The sequence below is a fragment of the Anoplophora glabripennis genome, unplaced genomic scaffold (genome assembly GCF_000390285.2).
Source record: "Anoplophora glabripennis isolate ALB-LARVAE unplaced genomic scaffold, Agla_2.0 scaffold346, whole genome shotgun sequence".
Classification (NCBI taxonomy): domain Eukaryota; kingdom Metazoa; phylum Arthropoda; class Insecta; order Coleoptera; family Cerambycidae; genus Anoplophora; species Anoplophora glabripennis.
The window spans coordinates 504,037-526,168 of NW_019416443.1; the positions used below are offsets into that span (position 1 = coordinate 504,037).

The 22,132-nt window shown below is 34.9% G+C and overlaps 1 protein-coding gene across 1 annotated transcript; it reads left to right on the plus strand.

Moving 5' to 3' along the window:
• Nucleotides 1-3,808: 3,808 nt before the first annotated feature.
• On the plus strand, nt 3,809-5,169 carry LOC108909144 (mantle protein-like). The gene is made up of 2 exons (XM_018713381.1): nt 3,809-3,902; nt 4,478-5,169. The coding sequence occupies exons 1-2, from the start codon at nt 3,891-3,893 to the stop codon at nt 5,033-5,035; spliced, it is 570 nt and encodes a 189-aa protein (XP_018568897.1). The 5' UTR covers nt 3,809-3,890; the 3' UTR covers nt 5,036-5,169.
• The last annotated feature ends 16,963 nt before the right edge of the window (nt 5,170-22,132 follow it).

A 22,132-nucleotide genomic window follows, 5' to 3' on the forward strand; every position in this document is an offset into this window, starting at 1 on the left:
TTTGACGTAACGGTTTGTTTTAAAACTGCATAAGAAATTTCTTTTCTTATAATGAATCATTCGCATACTAAGAAATGACGAAATACTACATATCTGATTTTGATACCAACAAAAAATATACAAATATATAAACTTTTTTAGAGCTGTTTTAATAAAAAACAGGAATATTGAACAAAGCCAGTATTTACTATACAGGGTGTGGCATGTATAATCTATAAAAATTAAACTACAGCTTCCTGATGATATTTGTAATAGAAAAGTGTTTGTATTGAGTTCATTATTCACTTAATTATTAAATATTATGCATCGTCCATCGACAAATCAATGTTAAAAAGTGAAAGATTCCAGACAAAAGTTTTTATTTTGTAATTCCACGATAGTGACAGTGTAATTTTTATAAAGAAGTAAAAAATAAGAATAGCGTGCCGATTACATTAAGAACGAGATTCCTATTTCTTACTTTGCTTAATTTTTTAGTTTGTACACAAACTAGTTTTACAATGAACCGAGAAAACAATGCATTTACTATTTCCGAACGTGTCGATATGGTGTATGGTGTATGGTGCAGCCGGAGAAAATGCGCTCGCGGCGACTAGGTTGTACTGGAAACGATGGCCAGAACGTCACCCCCCATGTGCAAATATAATCCTACAGTGCGTTCAGCGGCTGCGAGATACGGGAAGATTTATTCCTCGAGGAAAAGGACGTGGTCAGCAAGTGAACCTTAATGTTGAAGGTGCAGTGTTGGAAAATCTTGACGCAGACCCCACAATTAGTATTTGATGACTCGCACAGCAAGTAGGAACTTCATCTTGTACCGTACATCGCATCTGATACACCCCTATCATTTGCAACGAGTTCAACAGATTTTACCCCCGGATTGTGATCACGAATGCGTTTTTGCAGATGGTTTTTACGTTAATGTGCCAATCAAGTAGACTTTCCTGCTTATGTTTCTGTAACAGATGAGGCGACAATTACCCGTGATGAAGTGAATTGCCATAATATGCACATATGGGCCGATGAAAATCCTCACGCGATTAGGGAAACTCATTTTCAACATCGGTTCTCGTTAAATGTTTGGGCTAGCATAATAGGCGATGTACTTGTGGGTCTCTATTTCTTTGAAGGACGACTAAATGAACCAACATATGCCGACTTCTTGGAGAACCGGTTGCCTGAATTATTGGATGATGTTTCATTACAAGTTCGGGCACGCATGTTTTATATTCAAAATGGGGCTCCGCCACACAGTACTGGAGAAGTAACGACACTTTTGAATGAAATGTTTCCTCAGCGATGGATTGGACGCTTTGGTCCTGTGCCGTGGCCACCTCGGTCACCCGATTTAACTCCAATGGACTTTTATCTTTGGAGTCACTTGACGTCATTGGTCTACAATACTCCAATTGCTACGGTGGAAGAATTGCGAAACCGTATACTTGAAGCTGCTTACACAATTAGGGGAATACCTGGAATTTGGGAAAATATTCGCCAAAATTGGGTGCGTCGGTGCCATGCCTGTATGGGGATCAATTTCAACATTTTCTCTAGAAATGGTAAGTTTTTTTTGTTCCATATTTTAATGGAGTTTGTTTAGTGCACGCAGTTGGCAACTACAGATGCTTACGGATGTGGTTTTGTTTGCGAACTCTTGCAGTAACAACAATGCATTTAATATAGTAATTACTATTAATTATTATAATAAGAAAATATCATTTTTTTTTTAAATATCTATTTTTCTTAGTTTGTACTTTTGCATGGAAAAATTCCCCAAAAATTGAGAAGTATCTTTCTATCTTTCAACGACGATTTGTTTACGCGACTGGTCTACAGCACGTAACTCATCGAACAGCACACGGACAGGACCGTTCCAGAGAAAATATTTTGATCCATAATTGAACTTTAATTTACGAAAAAAAAACCGCAAAAATAGAACTTTTTCGTATAAGACTTTTCTATTACAAATATCGTTAGGAAGCTGTAGTTTAATTTTTATACACGCAACACCCTGTATATTCAAAAAATTTATTTATCTTTTTGTGTTTGAATAACAAGTAACGTCAAACTAAATCAATCTGCTGAAATTAATTTTTCGCTAGCTATACCTATGCATATTTCTCCTTAAAATTTAACAACAGAAATGTATTCTGTTTAGGAAAATGGGTTCTATTTAGAAATATAGTAACACCAATATAGATACATATATTGGTAGGTACTTCCATTTTTTTATCTGAAAATGAATGTGAATGGATGATCCCTTTCTAGATCTCTAGATCACGATCAAACGGGAGGAAAAAACTGGTTGATTAGTCACAGTAAGTAGGTCAGCTGAAGTATGTACTTTTTACAAATGTGTATACAGTGTGTCCAAGATAAGGATGGGACAGCATTAGGATCTAGGAAACGGTAAGAGATACGGGGTGCCTCAAATTAGAAAAAAGTTGTACTTTTTTATACCTAACAATACGCCGTTTAGAAAGTTTTAAAATTCCGGGTAGTTCGGAAGATATCCGGAAAAACCCGAAATTACGCAAAATCGTTTTATTTTTTTTCTGGCTTTATTTAAAAACAAATTTTAAAATAAATTGCATATTTACATTGCCACTTTTTTCGCTCCATCCAATGGCGGCAAAATTTTTGCAATCCGACGTTTCGTCTTCGAGGGGCCATCACCAGGTTTACTTTTTTAAATACGTCGCTGCTATTTTTTTGACAAAATCAAGTCATTTTTAATTGCGAATTAGATGATATTACTATTATAATCGCTTAAAAAGGATTTTAGCTTGTTTTAGCTATCATTTAATTTTTCCCTGAGTACGGCTCTGAACGTTTTCAAAATATCTATTGGAGTAAGTCATAACAGTATAAAACTCAATACAGCACAACATATTCAATAATTTTTATAACTACTATTGGCAATACTGATTAGAAATAATAAAACATTTCATAAATTCGTATTACTTTTTTATTAGGTATGTACTACTTTTTAAAACTATTGATTAAAAAAAATTGTTGGATATTTTGTGCTGTATTGACTTTTATACTGTTATGACTTCCTCCAATAGATATTTTGAAAACGTTCAGAGTCGTACTCAGGAAATATTTTAAATGATAGCTAAAACAATCTAAAAACCTTTTTAAGCGATTACAATAGATCATCTAATTAAGAATTAAAAATGACTAGATTTTGTTATACAAATAGCAGTGACGTATTTAAAAAAATGAACCTGATGATGGCCCCTCGAAGACGAAACGTCGGATTGTAAAAATGTTGACGCCATTGTATAGAACGCAGAAAGTGGCACCGTAAATATGCAATTTATTTTAAAATTCGATTTCAAATAAAGCCAAAAAAAAAATCAAACCGATAACAATTGTCAAAAGTTTTTGTACAAATTAGCACATCTTTCCAAAATATAAATTGAACATGCCTTATTACAAATTATTACAAAACTGAGAACTTGGTTGACACCTGGCAGCCTAAAGACACGTTGTTTCCTCAATTTCAAAATAAGATTGAGTTGTAACTGACAACTCCACAAACACCGCATACATCATCCAGACATTTTAACGAACAGTGCCCAAGTTACACTTGGTCTATTACTAGCCACCATAAACCAGTTTGTTGACCCCCTGTGGCAGCCGCGCCGTGCACAGTAACAGCCTGAGGAACACCGAAAAGGCACATGCAATTAGAAGACCGACATTCTAATAAAGGCGATTTTTTTTATAGCACACGCCAAAGAGCATTTCGTTAATTGTGATCTGTATTACGACCTTTCACTGCGAAGACTCGCCCAGTTGCCGGTATAAAAGTGTGATGCGGCGCGATTTTCATCATCACTTTCATCCGTACCTCTTCGTGGTCATATCTTAAGAATATCAACATGAGGTTCGCTGTAAGTACTCGAATTTTTGACCGACCCGCGGTTTTCTGTGATAGCTTCGACAACGTTAATAGTGGTATAAAAGTGGTGTTTTCAATTTTCGGTAGACAAATGGTGTTAATGTCGTGGTTTTTTAAGACTAGTTATTAAAATATCAAACAAATTGTATCAAAGTATGACGCTTTAAAGTATAAGTGACCGTATTTTTTACTGTACAGTAAATTTTTTTATATTATTTCAGAGAAACTAGTTGTTTTGTTAACAATTTTCCATTCTTAAAGAGGTATAAAATCCTTATATTCGTTTTATTGGATATAACGTAAATATTTCGAAATACACCGAGAAAACAAGTATTTTTAAAACCCACAAAATTTGGTTCTGTTTCTGACAGCAAGAAGAAGACATGCGATAATAGTTATCCAAATGTCTGTTTTCATTAGACAAATAATGTGTTGCATTTTTTTAAAGATCAAGCATCGCGTTTTCGGGTATTAGTGATCGCATTTTTTAAATCACGTCATAGAAACTAACAATTTTTTATTTATTTGTGGCAACAAGAATAATTTAACCGCACCTTTTCCTTTCAGGTTGCAACATTGCTCTTGAGCATCGCCCTGGGAACTACCCACGCAGGATACGCGTCCAGCGGGTTCGACTTCGGCGGCCACGACCTAGGGGGTGGACACGGACACGACTTCACCGGTGGCGACGACGATGGAGGTCACGACTTCGGCGGCGGCGGCTACCAGCCCTCCGTCGAACACAAGTACGACTACATCCCCACCAAGACCATCGAGCAGACCAAGCCCGTGCACATCTCAGTCGTGAAGAAAGTCGGAGTGCCAGAACCCCATCCTGTTGGAGTTCCCGTACCACAAGTGATCAAGGTTGGGGTGCCCCAGCCCTACGCCGTGCATGTGCAGGTGCCACAGCCCGTGCCTGTGCCCATCTACAAGCTGGTGCCCCAGGAGATCGAGAAGAAGGTCCCTATTTCCGTGGAGAAGTTGGTGCCAGTCTACGTGAAGAAGCCCTACAAGGTCATCATCGAGAAACACCACCCCGTGTACATAAACAAGCCATATCCTGTCCACGTGCCTGTTTATAAGCACGTTTACCACCACGTGCCTTCGCATGGCAAGCACTAGGGGTTGGGCGACCTTTGCACCGATTTCTCATCTCATTCTCATCCGACTCGCTATCACCTCATCTCTTATTTAAGTTGTCGTTGTTGTTTTGTTGATTTTTTGTACTTTTATACTATTGTTGACCTTTTTTGTTAATAAAAATGTATATTTATGTAAATGCTGCGTTTTCAGTTAACTGTTTTATTAGTGTATCTTCTGTGAACCATTAACCATTTGATTTCACAACTTTTTTATAGGTAATATACTCTGGACAATAATAATTATTATAAGTAACTAAAGGAAAAAAGGGAAATCGAGACGCATTAAAGAAAATTGTAGCTAATTGTTGTACATAGTGTATAATCATATACTTTGGAGAAATTACGAACATTTTACAAAACTAAATCCTCCACTGAGACATTCTACATCGAAAGTCACACGTTTGATTGAATAACTTTTTTTATTAACTCATCTCATCTTTCTTCTAATTTGAATAACAGTATCTTGTAAGTATTAATGGGAACATCGATTCTAAATTTAGATTTATAGCCGTTTAATAATCGAGGCATCATCGAAATCGTTCTTCAGCGATTGTAAATATCTCAAGGCCCCAGTTTTTTTGTTTTGCTTTCGATTTACTTTCTTTTTGGATTCGTCTAACTGTAACGACCGTGCGTTTTGTTTGTTCGTTATACTTTCAGATAATGTAGGTGTGCTTTTTTCGAATAACTGCGGTTGAAAGTTATAATAAGGGAAACTGTTAATTTGCATTTTAATAACGGAGCTCGTTTGTTTTTCCACGGCACTCTCTAGTGTTGTCCGGATTTCAAATTGGATTTTTGTTGCAAGAAAGCACTATTCAGATTTCAGGTTCGTTTCATATTTTATTTATGAAAAAAAGTCATCAAAGAATTACTTCAAACATTTATTTATTGAAATGAGAACTTTAATAATACTTTAACACTTGGGGTGTTTTTAACAATGTTTCCAATGCAACCTTCGAGATTTCCAGATTTATTTTCCACAACTAAACGCGCTGAAAATGTGTCGCGCTTTGGGACAATATTCCGAATTATATAAGTTAGAAGTTAACCCCAGTATAACACGCCCAAGAACAATTATTGTATTATTACTGGTTTCCCAGCCAGGCTAATGTGCAAAATTGAAATTGTTTAGGTGATTATTACGGGTAATTTCATCCAGAGCGTTCGCCAGGCTAGAACCAGATGCACAAATAATTGATATAATAATATGGTAGTACGTAACATAACCTCAAACTGATGGTTTTCTCTCTGTATTATGAAAGATAATAATGGATTTGCACGTATAAAAATTAATGATTGTACACGATGGCATCAACAATTATATTCAGTTAATAACAGTTATTAAAAAATGCTCACGTATAGAATAATGAATTTGTTGATGTGATGGTGATCTACGGAGAATATCAGCAAAATGATGCAGAAGCATCCAAGCATAGAAGAAAAAATTCTAGAACATGGGTTACAACGAATACAAAAACAGTTTTTGTCCATTCTAATCCTTGCTACTAAAACCATACTACCTCCAGTATCCAAACAAACACGATTGGACTGTTCAAAGCACCATCTTTCTCGAATACTGAGTGAGGAACAAACTAACTTCTGTTTCTACTAAACTTTTGCAAAAAATTAAGGGAGCAAAAAATTTTTTCGAATTTTTAGTGATTTTTCAGAATGCTGTATCTCAGTTAAAAATGATCGTATCAAGGTTTTAAAAAAAGCATTTTAAAGCGCCGAATGTCTAGTTTCCAGATTTCTTAGCTCAAAATTTTTAGGACCGTCAGTCATCGCGAAATTCTAAGAAATAAGACTAAAGAAATTTTTTTTCAATTTTTTGCGTTTTTTTTCTCGGTCCACGGGCTTGGAAAAATTTTTTACACAAAAATCATGATATGGACTTGAAAGCCTGTTCATTCAGCTTTAATTTCTTTTTTAAAATTTTTCTCTACGTTAATTTGACCCGGAGATATTCGACTACGAATACAAAAGCATCCTTTTGGCTTTAACCATCGATATCTCAGCAACTAATGATCAGACAGAAAATTGACGGGCAGTTTCCAAATCTCGAATAAAAGCCCTACAAGGCTATGTAGCGTTCTTGGAAGAAACAAATTTTCTTTCATCCTCGACATTAACTTGAAAAAAGTGAAAAAAAGTGACTTTTTCACTTGTTTTGCTAAGTCGACCGCATCTTTGCTAATATCAATGGAGAGTCTAATGCTTGTACGAATTTTTACACCTCGATGTACCCCCAAAAGCTCCGTAAATGGGCAGATCGATCTATCGATCGGTTTTTCCGGACCGCTTAATCAAAATTTCAGAAAAATTTAAAGGAGCAAAATTTACATTTCTGAGCACCCTGTAACGTTCGTAAAAATGAAAAATTTGATATTTTTCAATTCTTTCACAATTGGGCATTTTTTGCTCATTGAATTTGAAAAAAAAAATTTTTTTGAAAAAAAAACTTTTTTTTTAATTTTTGAAAATTTTTTGAAAATTTACTCTTCTTTATTTTCTTCTCTATTTATTTAACAACTCAAGATAAAAATATTGAGTCATTTTTGAAGCGATGTACCCTTTCCGTACCGTAATTTCCTTTATTTTGAATTAACGAAATTGATTAAAATATGATAAATAAAATAAAAATGATAAATGCCGTCTAGGCATGACAAAAATTAAAAAAAATTGAAGTCTACAAAAACTTTTGATTAATTTTTTTCACTAGAATTACAAAAAATATTGTTAGTTTTGAGAAAAACTGTTGGTTGATTCCTTTGAATCAAAGATAGAGTTTAAAAAAAAAACTGTTTTTTTCACACTTGTTAGCTTCGTAAGAAAGTTTAGGATAATACGCATTCTGAAAAATCACTAAAAAATCGAAAAATTTTTTTGCACCCTTAATTTTTTGCAGAAGTGTATTATTACGGTTTTGTACATTTTCGATAGTTATAAAAACTGATTTTTATTATTTTCACTAAATATCTCAATAAAGCTATTCGTCAGCTGATTGAGACATCATCACCAGAGTCAATTTTCAATATTTAATTGCGTCTTTGTCTGAAATACATTTGACAGTACATTATTGTAAAATCTGTGTTTGGAGAAAATATTTTAAGCACTTCTATATTTGGTTTTAATGTGATTTTTTGTAATAGTTACGTGACTGGATATTTTAATCTCGAAATGGGTAAGTTTTCCTATAATTTCCAATTTTTCACTTTTTTACTATTTTTCTTTTCAGTGCTGTCTCATTTCCTAATATATAAACATTTACTGAGAGGAAAATCCCGCTTATGTGTGCATGTTTTTAAAACACATTTTGCAGGCTCATTAGTGATAATGGCCCATCCGCATATTTTCAAATAAACTCGCTTTTCCTTTGTAGCAATTTGTTTTTATCATAGGTTATGGTTCTGGCGGTTCATCAAGTAATAGGTAAACCCGCCACAAAAAGGCTGGTCCAATTTACATGAGACGAATTAGATGCTGGTTTGCATCCTTTTTAATCTGCGATACATTTTAACCGAAAAAGTGCTCAAAAACGATATACAGGGTGTTCTATTTCAAATTCCACAGCCCAGTTTCACGATAGTAAAAATTCTGGGTATGAAGATATGATTCTTCATAAACAGATTGTGCAACAATCCAAAAATAATCACTTCAATTCAAGTTTTGATCACAAGAATTTTGGTAAGTAATAACTTTCGAAAAATTGCTGATTTCCAAGATGTTTGAACACGAAAGCGTTTTTCTTTTCAAAATTAGTTTTAAATCTTTGAGAACATTTAGAACCAACCATAAAAGGAGAAAAGAGCATCAGGGTTAGGGTTTCTGATAGCGGGTTGGCCCCCATAGAGCCTAACCCGGGAACAAGAGCACGTCAAAAATTCCTAACAGACTAAGGAGGTACAAGGTACAAACCATCGTATTTTAAATAAAGGACCATTATGGTGTACGGCGCGCTGTCGATAATCACGGCTAAACTCATCGTTGTTACAATTCTTATAACACGAATAATATTACTGAAATCAAGTAGGTACCTACATAATTTTATACGATTTTATGTTCAGCTGCATATTTCGTGCTACCGCAAAAACCGCTAGGACGGCTGTACATTCCGATGCAATTTAAAGAGGGATCGAGTTGTGCAGTCGCCATGACACGCGATCAACATCGCATGAACGGCGTCGGATATGAATTTTGGAATAATTCGATATAGCGTTCATCTATTAATTCTTATGGCAAATAATTGGTCGGTCGGATTCGATCCCGATTATCCAAATTAGGGATGGCCGGTTTTTTAAATCTCGCCCCATTTGTTAGTATGACTACAAAATGATAATAATAGATGGTAGCCTAGATTTGGTTGTAAGAGGATTTTTAAACGTAAATAAGATACGAATGTACGTTAAATAATTGAGGGATATAACGTTTTGTAACAATAATATTCCGTTTTGTTTGTAATAGATCTTAAAAATTAAGATGCCTTGTAAGATTTTGACATACATTACACATATTTAAACCTGAACCTAAAAAGATGCCTTTTTGATCTCGGAACATTTTCATATTATAATTTAATTTGATATTATAGACAGAGTGTCTCAGTTTTAATCTATGAGACTTCGGGATATCTGTCTCTGTTTTACGGCAAATTGGCGATATGTAAGTTGTTTGTCATTTTTCTCTTTCGTTATATTTTATTTATTCTATCGATTTAGGTAATTACTGTTCTTTCCCAATTTTTTTCTCCCTTATCTTGTATTATTACATTGTATATTGTAAAATATTTGGGAACACCACTTTTTTTCCCAGAGAAAAAAGTATTTTCCACAGTTTCACCAGAAAAACAATCACTCCGTTTCCTGGTAAATACTTTCGCGCCCGTTCCAATATCTGTCGCGTAGCACGACACACTGCAGCGCAGCTTAAATATCTGGATGTCAAATTATCCTTTCGCATTCCTGTCCAGCAGCGGCCAGCAACGAGGATCCGATTTGCGCACGGCCTCTTTCGCGATTACGTACAATTTTAGCGCCGTTATCGTACGCTTTTTAGTTTATTTACATTCTTACGGCGACCGTCCCGAATTGAGTACAGTAGAGGACGTTTTAAATGACCGGCGAAGCAGATGCGCTCAAAAGAGTAACGACAAATGACAAATGTTAAGTAAATTTAGAAGATTTGATAGAAGTGTGGATTAGATGGACTTTCTTCCTTTAGGGGATAGTTTTATGAAATGGAAGATGTGGTTCACTCTTTATTGATAAAAAATTGGCCCATCACCCTTTAATTTTGACATAACCTCAAAAAATAGCTCAAACTGTGATATACCTATTTCCTTATATTCCGTTTCAGCGACCCAAAAAAAAGGTCTTGATCGTATTAACTCTTTTATCAAATATGAGGTCATTTTTGAACTATTTTTTGAGATTATGTCAAAATTAAGGGATAATAGGCCAATTTTGATTTGGTTTCAGCGCCCCAAAAAACATGTGGGTAGTATGGCTTGCTCGTTTGCATCTTTAATAAACTTATGGTTTCTCGAGAATCAGGTAATTTTGAGATATTTTTTGAGGTTATGTCGAAATTAAAGAGTGATAGGCCAATTCTGAACACGGGATTAAATTGAACGGGAAAAAATACATGAAAGTAGTCGCTTCTTTGGAACACGACTTTTTTTTGTGGGTCTACGTTATCAAAAAGTACCTATTTCATATCTTGTATCTCTGCATATTGACGGCTGTTTTGAAGTCTGCCATGTTGAATTTCAAGATTCAAGTTTTAAGGAACAAGAAACAAAATTTGTTGGTTACGACTGTCAATTTTTTTTGTTATAAACAATTTTTATAAACAAATTAGCAATTATTTTTTGACACTGACATATTTTGCGAAGGTCTTGTTCTATACATTTTTTTCGAACAAGCCTTAAGTTTTTGAGATAAAAGTCGTCAAAGTTATAAAAAGTTGCCATTTCTGCATATTTGTAGGCATTTTGAAGTCCGCCATCTTGATTTTCAAAAACGTCGCTGTTTCATAAAAACTACAAATGTATGATTATAAAATGAGGCAGAGAAGAATTTCTTACGTTGCTTCAATTGTTTGAGAAAGCGGCTGGCCTTTTTGGTAAAGAATGAACCACAAATATGCACAATTTTTATCAGTGTAGTTTCTGCTGAAAAAGATAACGATATGGGTATTTAAATTTAAACCAATGATGTGACACTGAACCAGGAAAGCAAATCCGTTGTTTTCTTTTGCAAAATTACGACAAATTGCAAAGTTTACACTATGTATCATGCAACCCTCAATACGTCCCTGTTTTGAGATGGACTAACGGTCATTTAATACGGCGGACGCTGTACGCCTGCAGCAGCGACGTCGCTTTGACGCTTTTTATTGCATTCTCGTGGCTCCGCAGTCTATGTCTGCACTTGGCAAGTGCAACGTTCTGCGAAGATTTTCCAAACAGCCGGTGAATATTTTGCATTACTTTGGCCGCCGGAGGCGTGGATTCCTTGGGTGCGAAAGATGTCAAGCGCTTTTTTCTGTAATACATACATAGAAATGATTCTAACCCTTATAGCGGGAAAATATAAAATATATGCGGCGTTTTCAAACTTTTCAGTTGCAATTAAAATAGGTTGAAAATATGGCAATAGTATTTTTTCAATTTTCATTGTGACTTCCTTTCAGTCCTAACAAAAATTGCATTGTGACGACATTAAGTGAAAATTTCAAATGCGTCCAATATAGTAACTTTTGGAATCAGTGCGGAAATCTCTGATAATATCAAACTCATACAGCGACCAGCCTGGTAACGAGATTTTAGGCGTCTTGATTTCTTTGAGAGCTCTACGTTCTACGCAAACTTTTAATGTATGAAAGTTTAATGAAAGTCTTCGAATTAATTTTTTTTTTGTATAAAATCTACTTCCATCAAATGCAAACAGTCCTCGCTTTATAAAAAGCAACTCTATTTACATTTTAATTAAAGCTATCGCTAGAAAATCGCGCTAAGTTACAATAAGGTGTTTAACTACTAAGACAGGCGGAAATATCTACCGAGATATTTCATAAATTATACATAAATATGATTTCAAATAAACGTTGGGATTTGCATAAACTCCACAACCGGAATTATTCATCGCGTAAATCCGGAAACTTTCGAAATTCCATCGAGATGTAATGGTAATTCACTGACCCTTAAAAAAAAGAAATATAACCAATTCTTTTATCCCTTCTGTGAGTTGTATAAAGTCCAGGAATCAAAACAATGACGCCGGAAAAAAAAACACAAGCTACAGCTTTCAATAAACATATAAAGGAAAAAAACATTCTTTTAATTTTAGTCAAACTAAAATTATAGTTAAAGAACCAAATTACAACAAAAGACTGATTCAAGAAATGATTTACATTAAAAAATTAAACACAGTGTTAATGACACAGCTGATATAAAAAATTTAAGTCATATATATCACAATTTAATTTAATAAATGCAATTTATTAATAAAATTGTTGATACACTATTTTCTTAGTTGATACATTCAATTGATATTTATGATTTCTTGTTACTTTCTAATTTCCAATAAATCTCCTAGATATCTCTTGTACATATTTCAATTTATTTTAATTCTACAAAAATTGCCGCCATTCGTACAATCAAAATTCTCCTGATGCAGTTTGGTATTAAATAATTTCTTTCATCATTTTTTGACTGGCCTTCAAACTAGAACCTTATACCCAAGAAAATAAATAATTTCCATTAAAAATAATTTTCTTGACACATGACTTGGCCAGCGGTTTTCGAAATATTGCACATTAAATATACCAATATCAATGATTTTATATTTATTTCAACTCTTCCTCACATACGGAAACGACTTGTATCCTGTATGCAACGTTTGTCAGGGAATGGGGCACCACCCCACCCGCCCACCGGTCCGCTTCTTCGAGCACGGCCGTAATAACCGCAAGCCCGAGGAAGGATTGTATTTTATCCGCGGGTAAGGAAAGCCGTTAGCAAGAAATCGGAACCCCCAACATTAAAACAAAACCGACAGACACATCATTAGAGCGCTCTCTAGCGCGCGGTAAAGAAAGTCAATAACAAAAAAAAAGTAGTCGGGAAGTCATGTTCGCCCCAAAATAATTGACAGCTGTGAAAAATGCCGCTGCGATATTTCATATCGGCAGGAGATTTATAATAAAGCTGCCGCTTATATATTGTTCTCTACAAGAATACCCCGACCCACAGTCAAGGACATTGTTAAAAGTTTTTGATAAACATCGACTGGGATTGTCGTCCGAAGAGAGGTTCCCGAGATTTATAGTTTTTGTGGAATAAGAAATTTGAAAATTCGAGATCTGCCTTCGATGGAGGGATGAATTATAGACAGGGCAGATAAGGGGCTACGGCGCTGTTTGTGTTATTGGGAGAATGAAGCTGACTTACAAGTACACCATTTAATGCAGATGACCTTAAACTATTGTGCGAAATAAACACCATTATTGATTTCTTCAGGTTACAGAATTCACTTGATGTTATTAGTTGGTGGTGTCAGAATAATAATTTAACGTTAAATGCTTCCAAGTCCTGGGGCTGCAAGAATGCGGAGGTCTTTTTTCTAAAAAAAGAACGATATATAATTTTAAAACCTAAACACTCTTTAGTTTGAGAGCAAAAAAGGTCACAGATTCTAAAAAAAGAAGCTCGCGCAATCAGCGACTTCCAAGCTCCAAGCTCTACTTGAACCAGACATGCATAAGCGAGTTGTTTTTTGCGAATCGTATCTTAATATTCTAAGAAATAATTTGAATTTTGCCTCAAAGATACTTTTCACAGATAATATTAAAATTTTAACTGACAACTGGAAATTAATTGCGCAAATTGTCAATGACAGACGTTAGGTACTTATGAATATGCTTAGATTAAACTTGTAATCAATATTTTTTTTTGTACCACTGTAAAAAAAGTTAAACTTTTGGCACAGTAGGTAGTGCAATAAGTCGTAAATTTTGCACGACCGTAGAAAAAACACTTGTAGCATGTCCACATATTCATCATTAGTAAAATTTGGCATAATTCTTGTTAATTTACACCCAAAAAGTATTTAGCTGATAACAGTGACAACTTACAGAAGAGTTAATTGTGACAACTGGCATGACAGCAGCACACTTAGTTTTTCTTTGATTGATTGCAATCATATACGGTGTGAGGTGAATGGTAATACATTTTTATTTTTTTATTAATAAACGAAAAGTTTTAAAGGAAAATTGCTAGAGAGGTAAAAGTTTCTAAAAGAACCAGTTTATCTAATGCGTATTTTTGGATATCGAGTTTTTACGAAATATAAAAGTTATGGCAAAAAATGGCTTGAGGGGTGGTTATTTCAACCCCTTTCGAGGGGTTAAAATTTTCGAAAAATAGTTGAAAACTCGCATCTGTATTAGTAAACAACCTGTATAAAATTTGTTATTTGTACCTCGTTCGGTTTTAAAATTACAGCCAATTTTCATATTTTTTTTTGGAAACTTTGATGGCCCATATCTCTTCAGGGGTGAACATTTTACTAAGGCGATATTTTGCAGATCGTGTTCTTTTGAAATGTAGATTCACTGGTATCATTTATGCTACTCCATTCAAAAACACCCTGTATATGTTTGTTTTATTTGTACGTTTGTATGTACGTTTTTTCTCTATCTTTAATATTTAATTCCTTTCTGTTTCATTTTTTTTTCTTTTCGTTATGTTTCAACAATAGACTTAACTGTATTGTACAACCCGTGAAATGAGAAAACTTTTGATGTTATGTCAAAATATCATGCAAATCGTCAGAGCAAATACTGTGTCCAAAATGATGGAACAGAATTCATATTTTTTCCAGTTCAGATTTTATAAAATATAATGTCCTATTAAAAAAAATGTCGGAAATGTTATAGGTCATTCAAACATGGCTCAAAAAAATGAATTTTTTTCCATCATTTTGGGACACGGTGTAATGTAATCAGGAAAAAGCGGATGAAGCTTTTATGAATTAAATTGGATTGGATTTTATCGTTGTCGGCCATTTGAAATATTACAAAACATTACGTAATTAAACTAACGAAAAAAAAACATATTTAGAACATCAAATAAAGAATCAAAGAGTGCACACCAAATGTACTAGATTGGACAATGCAAGTGAGCAATCAATACCGATATTTTAATTAATCAGTTACAGGCCAAAGTTTGAGGAAGCATTAGAAGACAATGGCGCCCCATTCCGCCCTCCCTACTAAAAATCCTTCTTCCGATACATTAACTTTTGAAAATAAATTCGGCGACATTAAGGACACCAGCTCAAAAACGCTCGTTATCCTTTGAGAAACGTATCCGGAGCAGTTAACATATGAAAAATAAGACGCTTAGCCCATGTGTTCATAAAAAATGGTTCATTCAAACTTAACGTCCCTGCCATATTTCCTCCGGAACGTAGGTTTAATAAAAAATTATTGACCCATATATCAAGATGTAAATCATTTCTAATAGGGGGAAAAGAAACGTTCCTCCACCTAAGAAAAAAATCGTTTGGAGAATATTCTACGTGGAATCCGTGGCAGCGCTAATGTTGCCTTTGTAATGTCGGCGCATACAACTCCGGAGTATATGAACGTCAATTAGTTAAACGAGAAGTACTACGGAACGAAAATTAACATCTTGGGAACATATTTGGGTCAGAGGGTATATTACGAGTAACGAGCTTTGTTCTGGTTTTCCGAAGTTCATTACATTTAAGAAAATCATGCTCGCTAGAGACTAGGTAATTTTCTGTATGCAACGCAGATATCTACATATTAAAGGCTTCCATATTTGCGGCAGCGTCAGGATTGGATAAATGTTGAAGTATATTCGTTCACTGTTTAGCCTACATATGATGTAGTTTGATATATTCGTTGACTAGTAAAAAACGTTTTGAAGGAAAGTAAGACTTAACAGTTTGTCACAGAACATTTCTAACTCGATTACGTATTGCAAAATTCAAATGGTGCCGTTTTACATGAGTTACAGTAACGTTTGTAGCAGTTGTAAAGACAAATACATCAATTCCTGTATTAGCCACTAACGTTGCCGATGTTCTTCGGAATGAATGGCCTGTATATGTTTCAGGACGTTCTAGTTTCAAAAACTGTGCAATCTTATTAGGAATCATAGAAAGGGTATTCTTGCCGACTGATTGGTAGTAACATCTACCTGTATCTTTAGGTGGTAAAGTACTTACGGCAAATGTAAAAAAAGTTATAAATTAAATATCACTGAATGAGTCCATTGCGTAAAAAATGATAAATTAACGAAATAGATATGACATTATTGATTCCGTGTTATGTATGAAAACATATTTACCCATCAACGTATCATGATTTGAGCGATCTCCTCGGAAGGGGCAAATGTTAGCTTTACGCCTACTGCGTCGCCGTCAATGGATACTTGTTTGATTTATTTTCCCCATAACACATGTCAGCTATGAACACCTGCTGCAGTCCTCCCTAGAGGACATCTAACACACTCTTATTATTGGATTTTCGAAGCTGTTACACACAATTTAGGAACTATGCGGAAAAAGAATCAAAAGTGGTTATTTTTTCTGCATTCAGAAATAAAAAAAATCAGAAGTGGTTACTTTTTTCAGCAAGAATGCATTCAGAAATAAAGTACAGGTATTAAATTAATGGAAGAGACATTGTAATGGTTTTAATACAGGATGTTTCATTATAGTATGTCTTTATACTGCGCATGATTTTAAGAAAAAAAGAAACATAAATATAGGTATGTCCGTTAATAATTTTTCTATTTTTTCTTTGTATCTTCCACAGTTTTTGAGATATGAAGCTCAAATTTACCACGTAGGCTTACTTAGATTACCTGCATCGTTAGCCCTTCCTAATAGTTATCACGATCTACAGAGTGATACTTTTTCTGAGGTCGGGCATCCTTTCATCCCCGCAAACATTCTTCCGGTACGCCACTGGTCTTTTATCCTCTACTTAGTAGAGGATTTTGGTTCTTAACCTGTCTCCTCTGAAGGGGTCCGCGAAATTCTTAGGAACATTTAATCACTACGAACAACTAATTAAGAAAATGCACCCTCTTATGTCAGAGTGTAACTTATTGTTCATCTTTCCAAAATTTTCGTTTGGTGTACAATTTAGAATTAATATTTCAAACATTTTTTTTTATCCATAATACTGTTTGCCTTGTTGTAGCTGTTAATTTGTTATTTATTCTTAATAAAGTAGTAACGACTTTCTAAAACATCAACCGATGGTATTTGAAATTTGTTAATTAGTCCTGTTTATTCTTTGTTATCCTGTATCAATAGTTATTAAAAATTTGTTAATATTTAACTCAAATAATAATTATCTAAGTAGGCAGAAGTAGTTTTTGAAAACAAAACCGAAGGCCAAAATTAATAAAACGAAATAATTATTATCCGTCCGTCAGTCAGAACCTACTAGAGGATTTTTAAACCTGGCTTCTAATTTAGCGAGTTACAAAACATCATTTCTTATTTTTTATTTACTCGAAAACGCCCGCAGATACGAAAACACTGCAAGAGACGAAAATGTTTCTAAATTGAACAGGGAATTAAATCCTTAATCTAGAAAATACCAATGGTGTAACGGAATAAAGTTTTGGGGGGCTGAAAAGAGGCCCGACCCCAGAAAAAGTATCACCCTGTAGATCGCGACGACTATTAGGTATTTCGAAAGTTCGAAAAGTTGTTACTAAATAGTTTAATGTATAATTTTTTTAACAGTTCAGTAATAAAAACTAAGTATGCTTTGAACCTCAGTTTATCGTGATTGCTGTTGCTCCCTTTATCCTCCTGCGACGCCACTGGTTCCCTTCTGGCTATTTTCTTCAGTCCGCACTACTACCACTGCAAAAAACACTCATCCCACCCTGTTTTGAATTTTTCACCTTGCACTTGCGTCCATAAATTTTTCCTTGTGGTTTAGCACAGGGCCTCGCGCTCTGTTCATAGGCGCACCCTTCATATTTCACGTCGTTCATAATTCAGAAAATCCCAACTGATAGGGCCATGCATGTCCCTCCTTATTCATGTTAACGCCCGCGTTTCGCCGTTGATAAGTTAGTAAAAAAGACCGCGTCTCATTTATAATGGAAAGCCCCTGGAAAGACCTTCCGCATTTTAAAGTCCTTCGTGTGAGGTGGATTCGGGTATAATTTTTTTTAAAACGACCTTTAATGAAGAATGTAAAAGAAAGGCGGCGCGGAAAATTTTCATTACTTTCGAGATAATAAAAAAAGAGTTGGGGAAGGTACGAATAAGATATAGCTTACAAAATGTGTATTCGGCATACTGGTAAGAACTAATACACATTCGAAAGCGGTTTAACTAGTCTACTGACGAGTGATCTTACCTGTTTCTTACATATTGTGTGTGTAACTCAACGCTAATCGTGGCTTTAGTCCGTGGAGTAGTGACTTTCCATATCATTCATTAAATACATTGGAAATGACGTCTTTACTGGAAGCTTCAAAATTAGGAACTTATGTGGCTTGGTTGTTAACATGTCCGCGCCGAGTTACGTTGTTGGTTCAAATTTTAGACATATTACTCTCGTCTTCAGATTAGAGATTAAATTCTCCAGAAGAAACGTTTTTCAGGCCAAATCTTCATATTAAAAAAGAACACCGCATAAAATCAATGGAAAATGGGTCCCAGTCGATTTTGCTGAAATTGCAGAATGTTATAGTTTTTGACTTTCTTATCAAAAATTGTCATGGGCCCAAAGTGATCCTATGAATAGTTTTAGAGATAAAGATGGGGGGAGTACGTGATTTTGGCTGTAGGACTGAGTAAGTTTCACGAAGTTTCAAGTTGATGGATTAAAAAACTGAGGCATGTAATGAATTTTGACCAGTAGGTACAATGCTTTTGGGATCGCTGACCTGAATTCAGGGATAGCTTAGCTATGTAAGGCCACCTGGAGGTCAGGTAAAGGTCGTTTCAAGGTCAAACTGAAGAAAAGACTTGTATCGAATTTAGACCAGTGAGTGTATAGGCTTTTGGGCTCGCAGAATCTGAGTCTGGAGATAGCGTAACCCTAAAGGTCACCTTCAAGTCAATTCAAGGTTATTTGAAGATCAAACTAAAAAAAATGCTTGTATTGAATTTCAACCAGTACGTATATAAGTTTTTTTTGGAGGGGGGGGGGACTGAATTCGGGGATAGCTTAGCCCTATATAGTCAAGGTCATTTTATTTGACTTAATCTCAATTCAAACCCCGCAGCTAACCTTAAAAGCATATATACTTACAGGTAAACATTTGTGAAAGGCCTTTTCTTTACTTTGACCTTGATCTTGACTTGATCGACAGCCAAAATCACATACTTCCCCCTCTCTTTATCTCTGCGGGGTTCTTTGGTGAAAATAAAAGGTGAGATTTTTGAAAAAAAATGACTTCCGATTTTCTCATTTATCTCAGAGAGATTTAAAGCAATTTTCATTCTGAAAAAATCTGTTAAAAGCTGATAAATTTCTGCACATTTTGAAAAAAAAAGTTTCGATAGGATGATTTGGGTCAATATGACAAAATGAAAAAAAATATGCATTTTCATTTTCGGAATAAGATTATCACGATGTAAAATTTGACGCCACAGAGCTCCAAAAATGTTTTTCGGAAAACACGGGTCCCATAAAAATGAAAGTAGATTATTATCCTAAAGGTCGATTTTTTTAAATTTAATTAAAAAATAATTTATATTTTATTAAATACAATTTCTTTTAATTGAAATTTATGAAAATATAATTTGTCAATAGAATTGATCTCTCATTACAGATGTTCTTAAAGCTATATAAAGTGTATAGAGTTATAAATCGTGCTAAATCTACTGTAGTGTAAATGTCCACGTTAGAATTTTGAATATTTTTTTACTAAAAAATTAAGCTCAGCACCCTCGAAAACAGGGGGGGTAGGAAAAACTCTGTGACAGTAGGGTTGTCCACTATAAAAACAAACCATATACAAATTGTTGTTGAGTCAAAGATTTTATATAAAAGAACCTGCCTGTATAGTCAAATTTTAAATATATGACAAATTAGTGGTAGAAATCATTTATGAATTTTTGCGTTACTTAAAAACTAGTCTGACGTCATAAGGGGCAATTGAACAAGAAGCTAGTAGCGNTATCCACGACTATTGTATAATGTACCCATTATACGTCTGTTTGCTCGACCTTAATAATACCCATTAATCACGGCAGTGATTAATGAGTCATTAATCACTACTGTCAGATGCTTCCTTAATTTAGCTATAATATTATATTGTTCTGCTACAAACAATCCGTTTTTAAAATTTTATCGTGTAAACCACTAAATATTTTCAATTCAGTGCTGTACATTTAAAAAAAAAATTAAAAAAGTGAATTTTCCTAGACCGGATTCGAACCCGGGACCCGCGGTTGGAAGGGAAAGAGCATCTACACTGAGCCATCAGCGACTTCATTTGTGCGAGTCGTATATCTGTTTCTTAACATACCATGTTTTTCGAAACATTTCAAAAAAAACTTCAACAAAAATATTTAGTAGTCGTGGATAAAGTATAGTATTCTACTCCCGTATAATGGGTATTATTCACTCGGTGATTTAGGCCACTCGCCTGCGGCTCGTGGCCGTAAACTTCACCTCGTGAATAATACCCATCATTATACGCTCGTTGAATAATATACTATTATACGACAGTGTCACTGACAGACTGACACTACTGACAGTGTTGACAGAGCTTCTTCTTCCATTTTTTTTCCTTTACAAAATCATTTACACATAATTTCACTACAAGGTACCCCTTATGACGTCACATCGGTTTTGAAATGTTATAAAAAAATCATTTTTAAATAATTATTTTAAAACTGTTCTGACGAATTTCTCAATCTCTAATTGTGTATACACACTAGTTAGTACGTGTAGAATTATACTATCTACTTTTTGAAATTTGGTCAACAACCCTATTTGGGCATTTTACGATATAGTAATTAATTATCAAATTATGTCCAACGGTTAATTTTAAGGACGAATTGCAGTTTCCTTTTATACAAGTAAATGTTTAATCCAAAGAAAATTTAGTCTATCGAAATGATATCTAGATCCAAATAGACAACATACGTTCGATGGCGCTGAAGACAATAAAGTAAAACAAACAAAAACTGCATTACAACAGTTGATATCGCGGATCCTCCATTACCGCGCGCTCTTTTTCGATTTTCCCTGCAACGGCGACGGACGAAGAGCGCCGTTATCTCTAAACAATGGCGGCCATAAAGGATTATTTTCTTTAAGGGGAAATAAAATTAAAGTGTTCCGATGACCCGGCAAATGCACACACACACGACTTCATTCCGTCCACGGCCGGAGATTCCGGGAAAACAGGAGACGAAACTTCATTTTAAATTCCAATCTATTTGGGAAAACTTCTGATAGTCTTTTGTCTATAAGAAATGGGGTGAGTCGGAACTGGAACTTTTCCTACCGACATACTATTTGCGAGTCCGCCCCGCCGCGCCCCCGGGGGTCGATTCTGGCCTCGTTGCAGTTTTGCTGCAGCCCCCCGACCCGCTCTAGGTGGCTGCGTTGCTGATGTAAACAATCGAAGTTCCAATGCCGCCTTCGATTGTACGATAACGGCGAATATTTTTATTTTGTTCGTCACTGTCGGTATTTCATATCTCCCGGGTGCATCGCGATCGTATACAGGGTGATCCAGCCGCCAACAGTTGCTTTAAATGCAAGAAAAACTCATTTGGAGAGAAATTGTGGTCAAAAGTTTTTGAAATGTAAAAAAAATTGAATAAATGAAAATTTACAACAAAAAAAATTCTCACTATTTATTCAGAGATATGTGAAACGAAAAATAAGCGTGTTAATCTCGAACATTGGCAGTTTTTTCCTTGTAGTGGGGCGCTGAGGAACCAGACTATATTTGACGACCGTTTAAAAATCTTGGAGCGACTGTGCAGTTGCAAACTTCCTGAAAGAAGCACCCGGCCTCGGAACTTCCGTTTTACGCCGGCTGAAA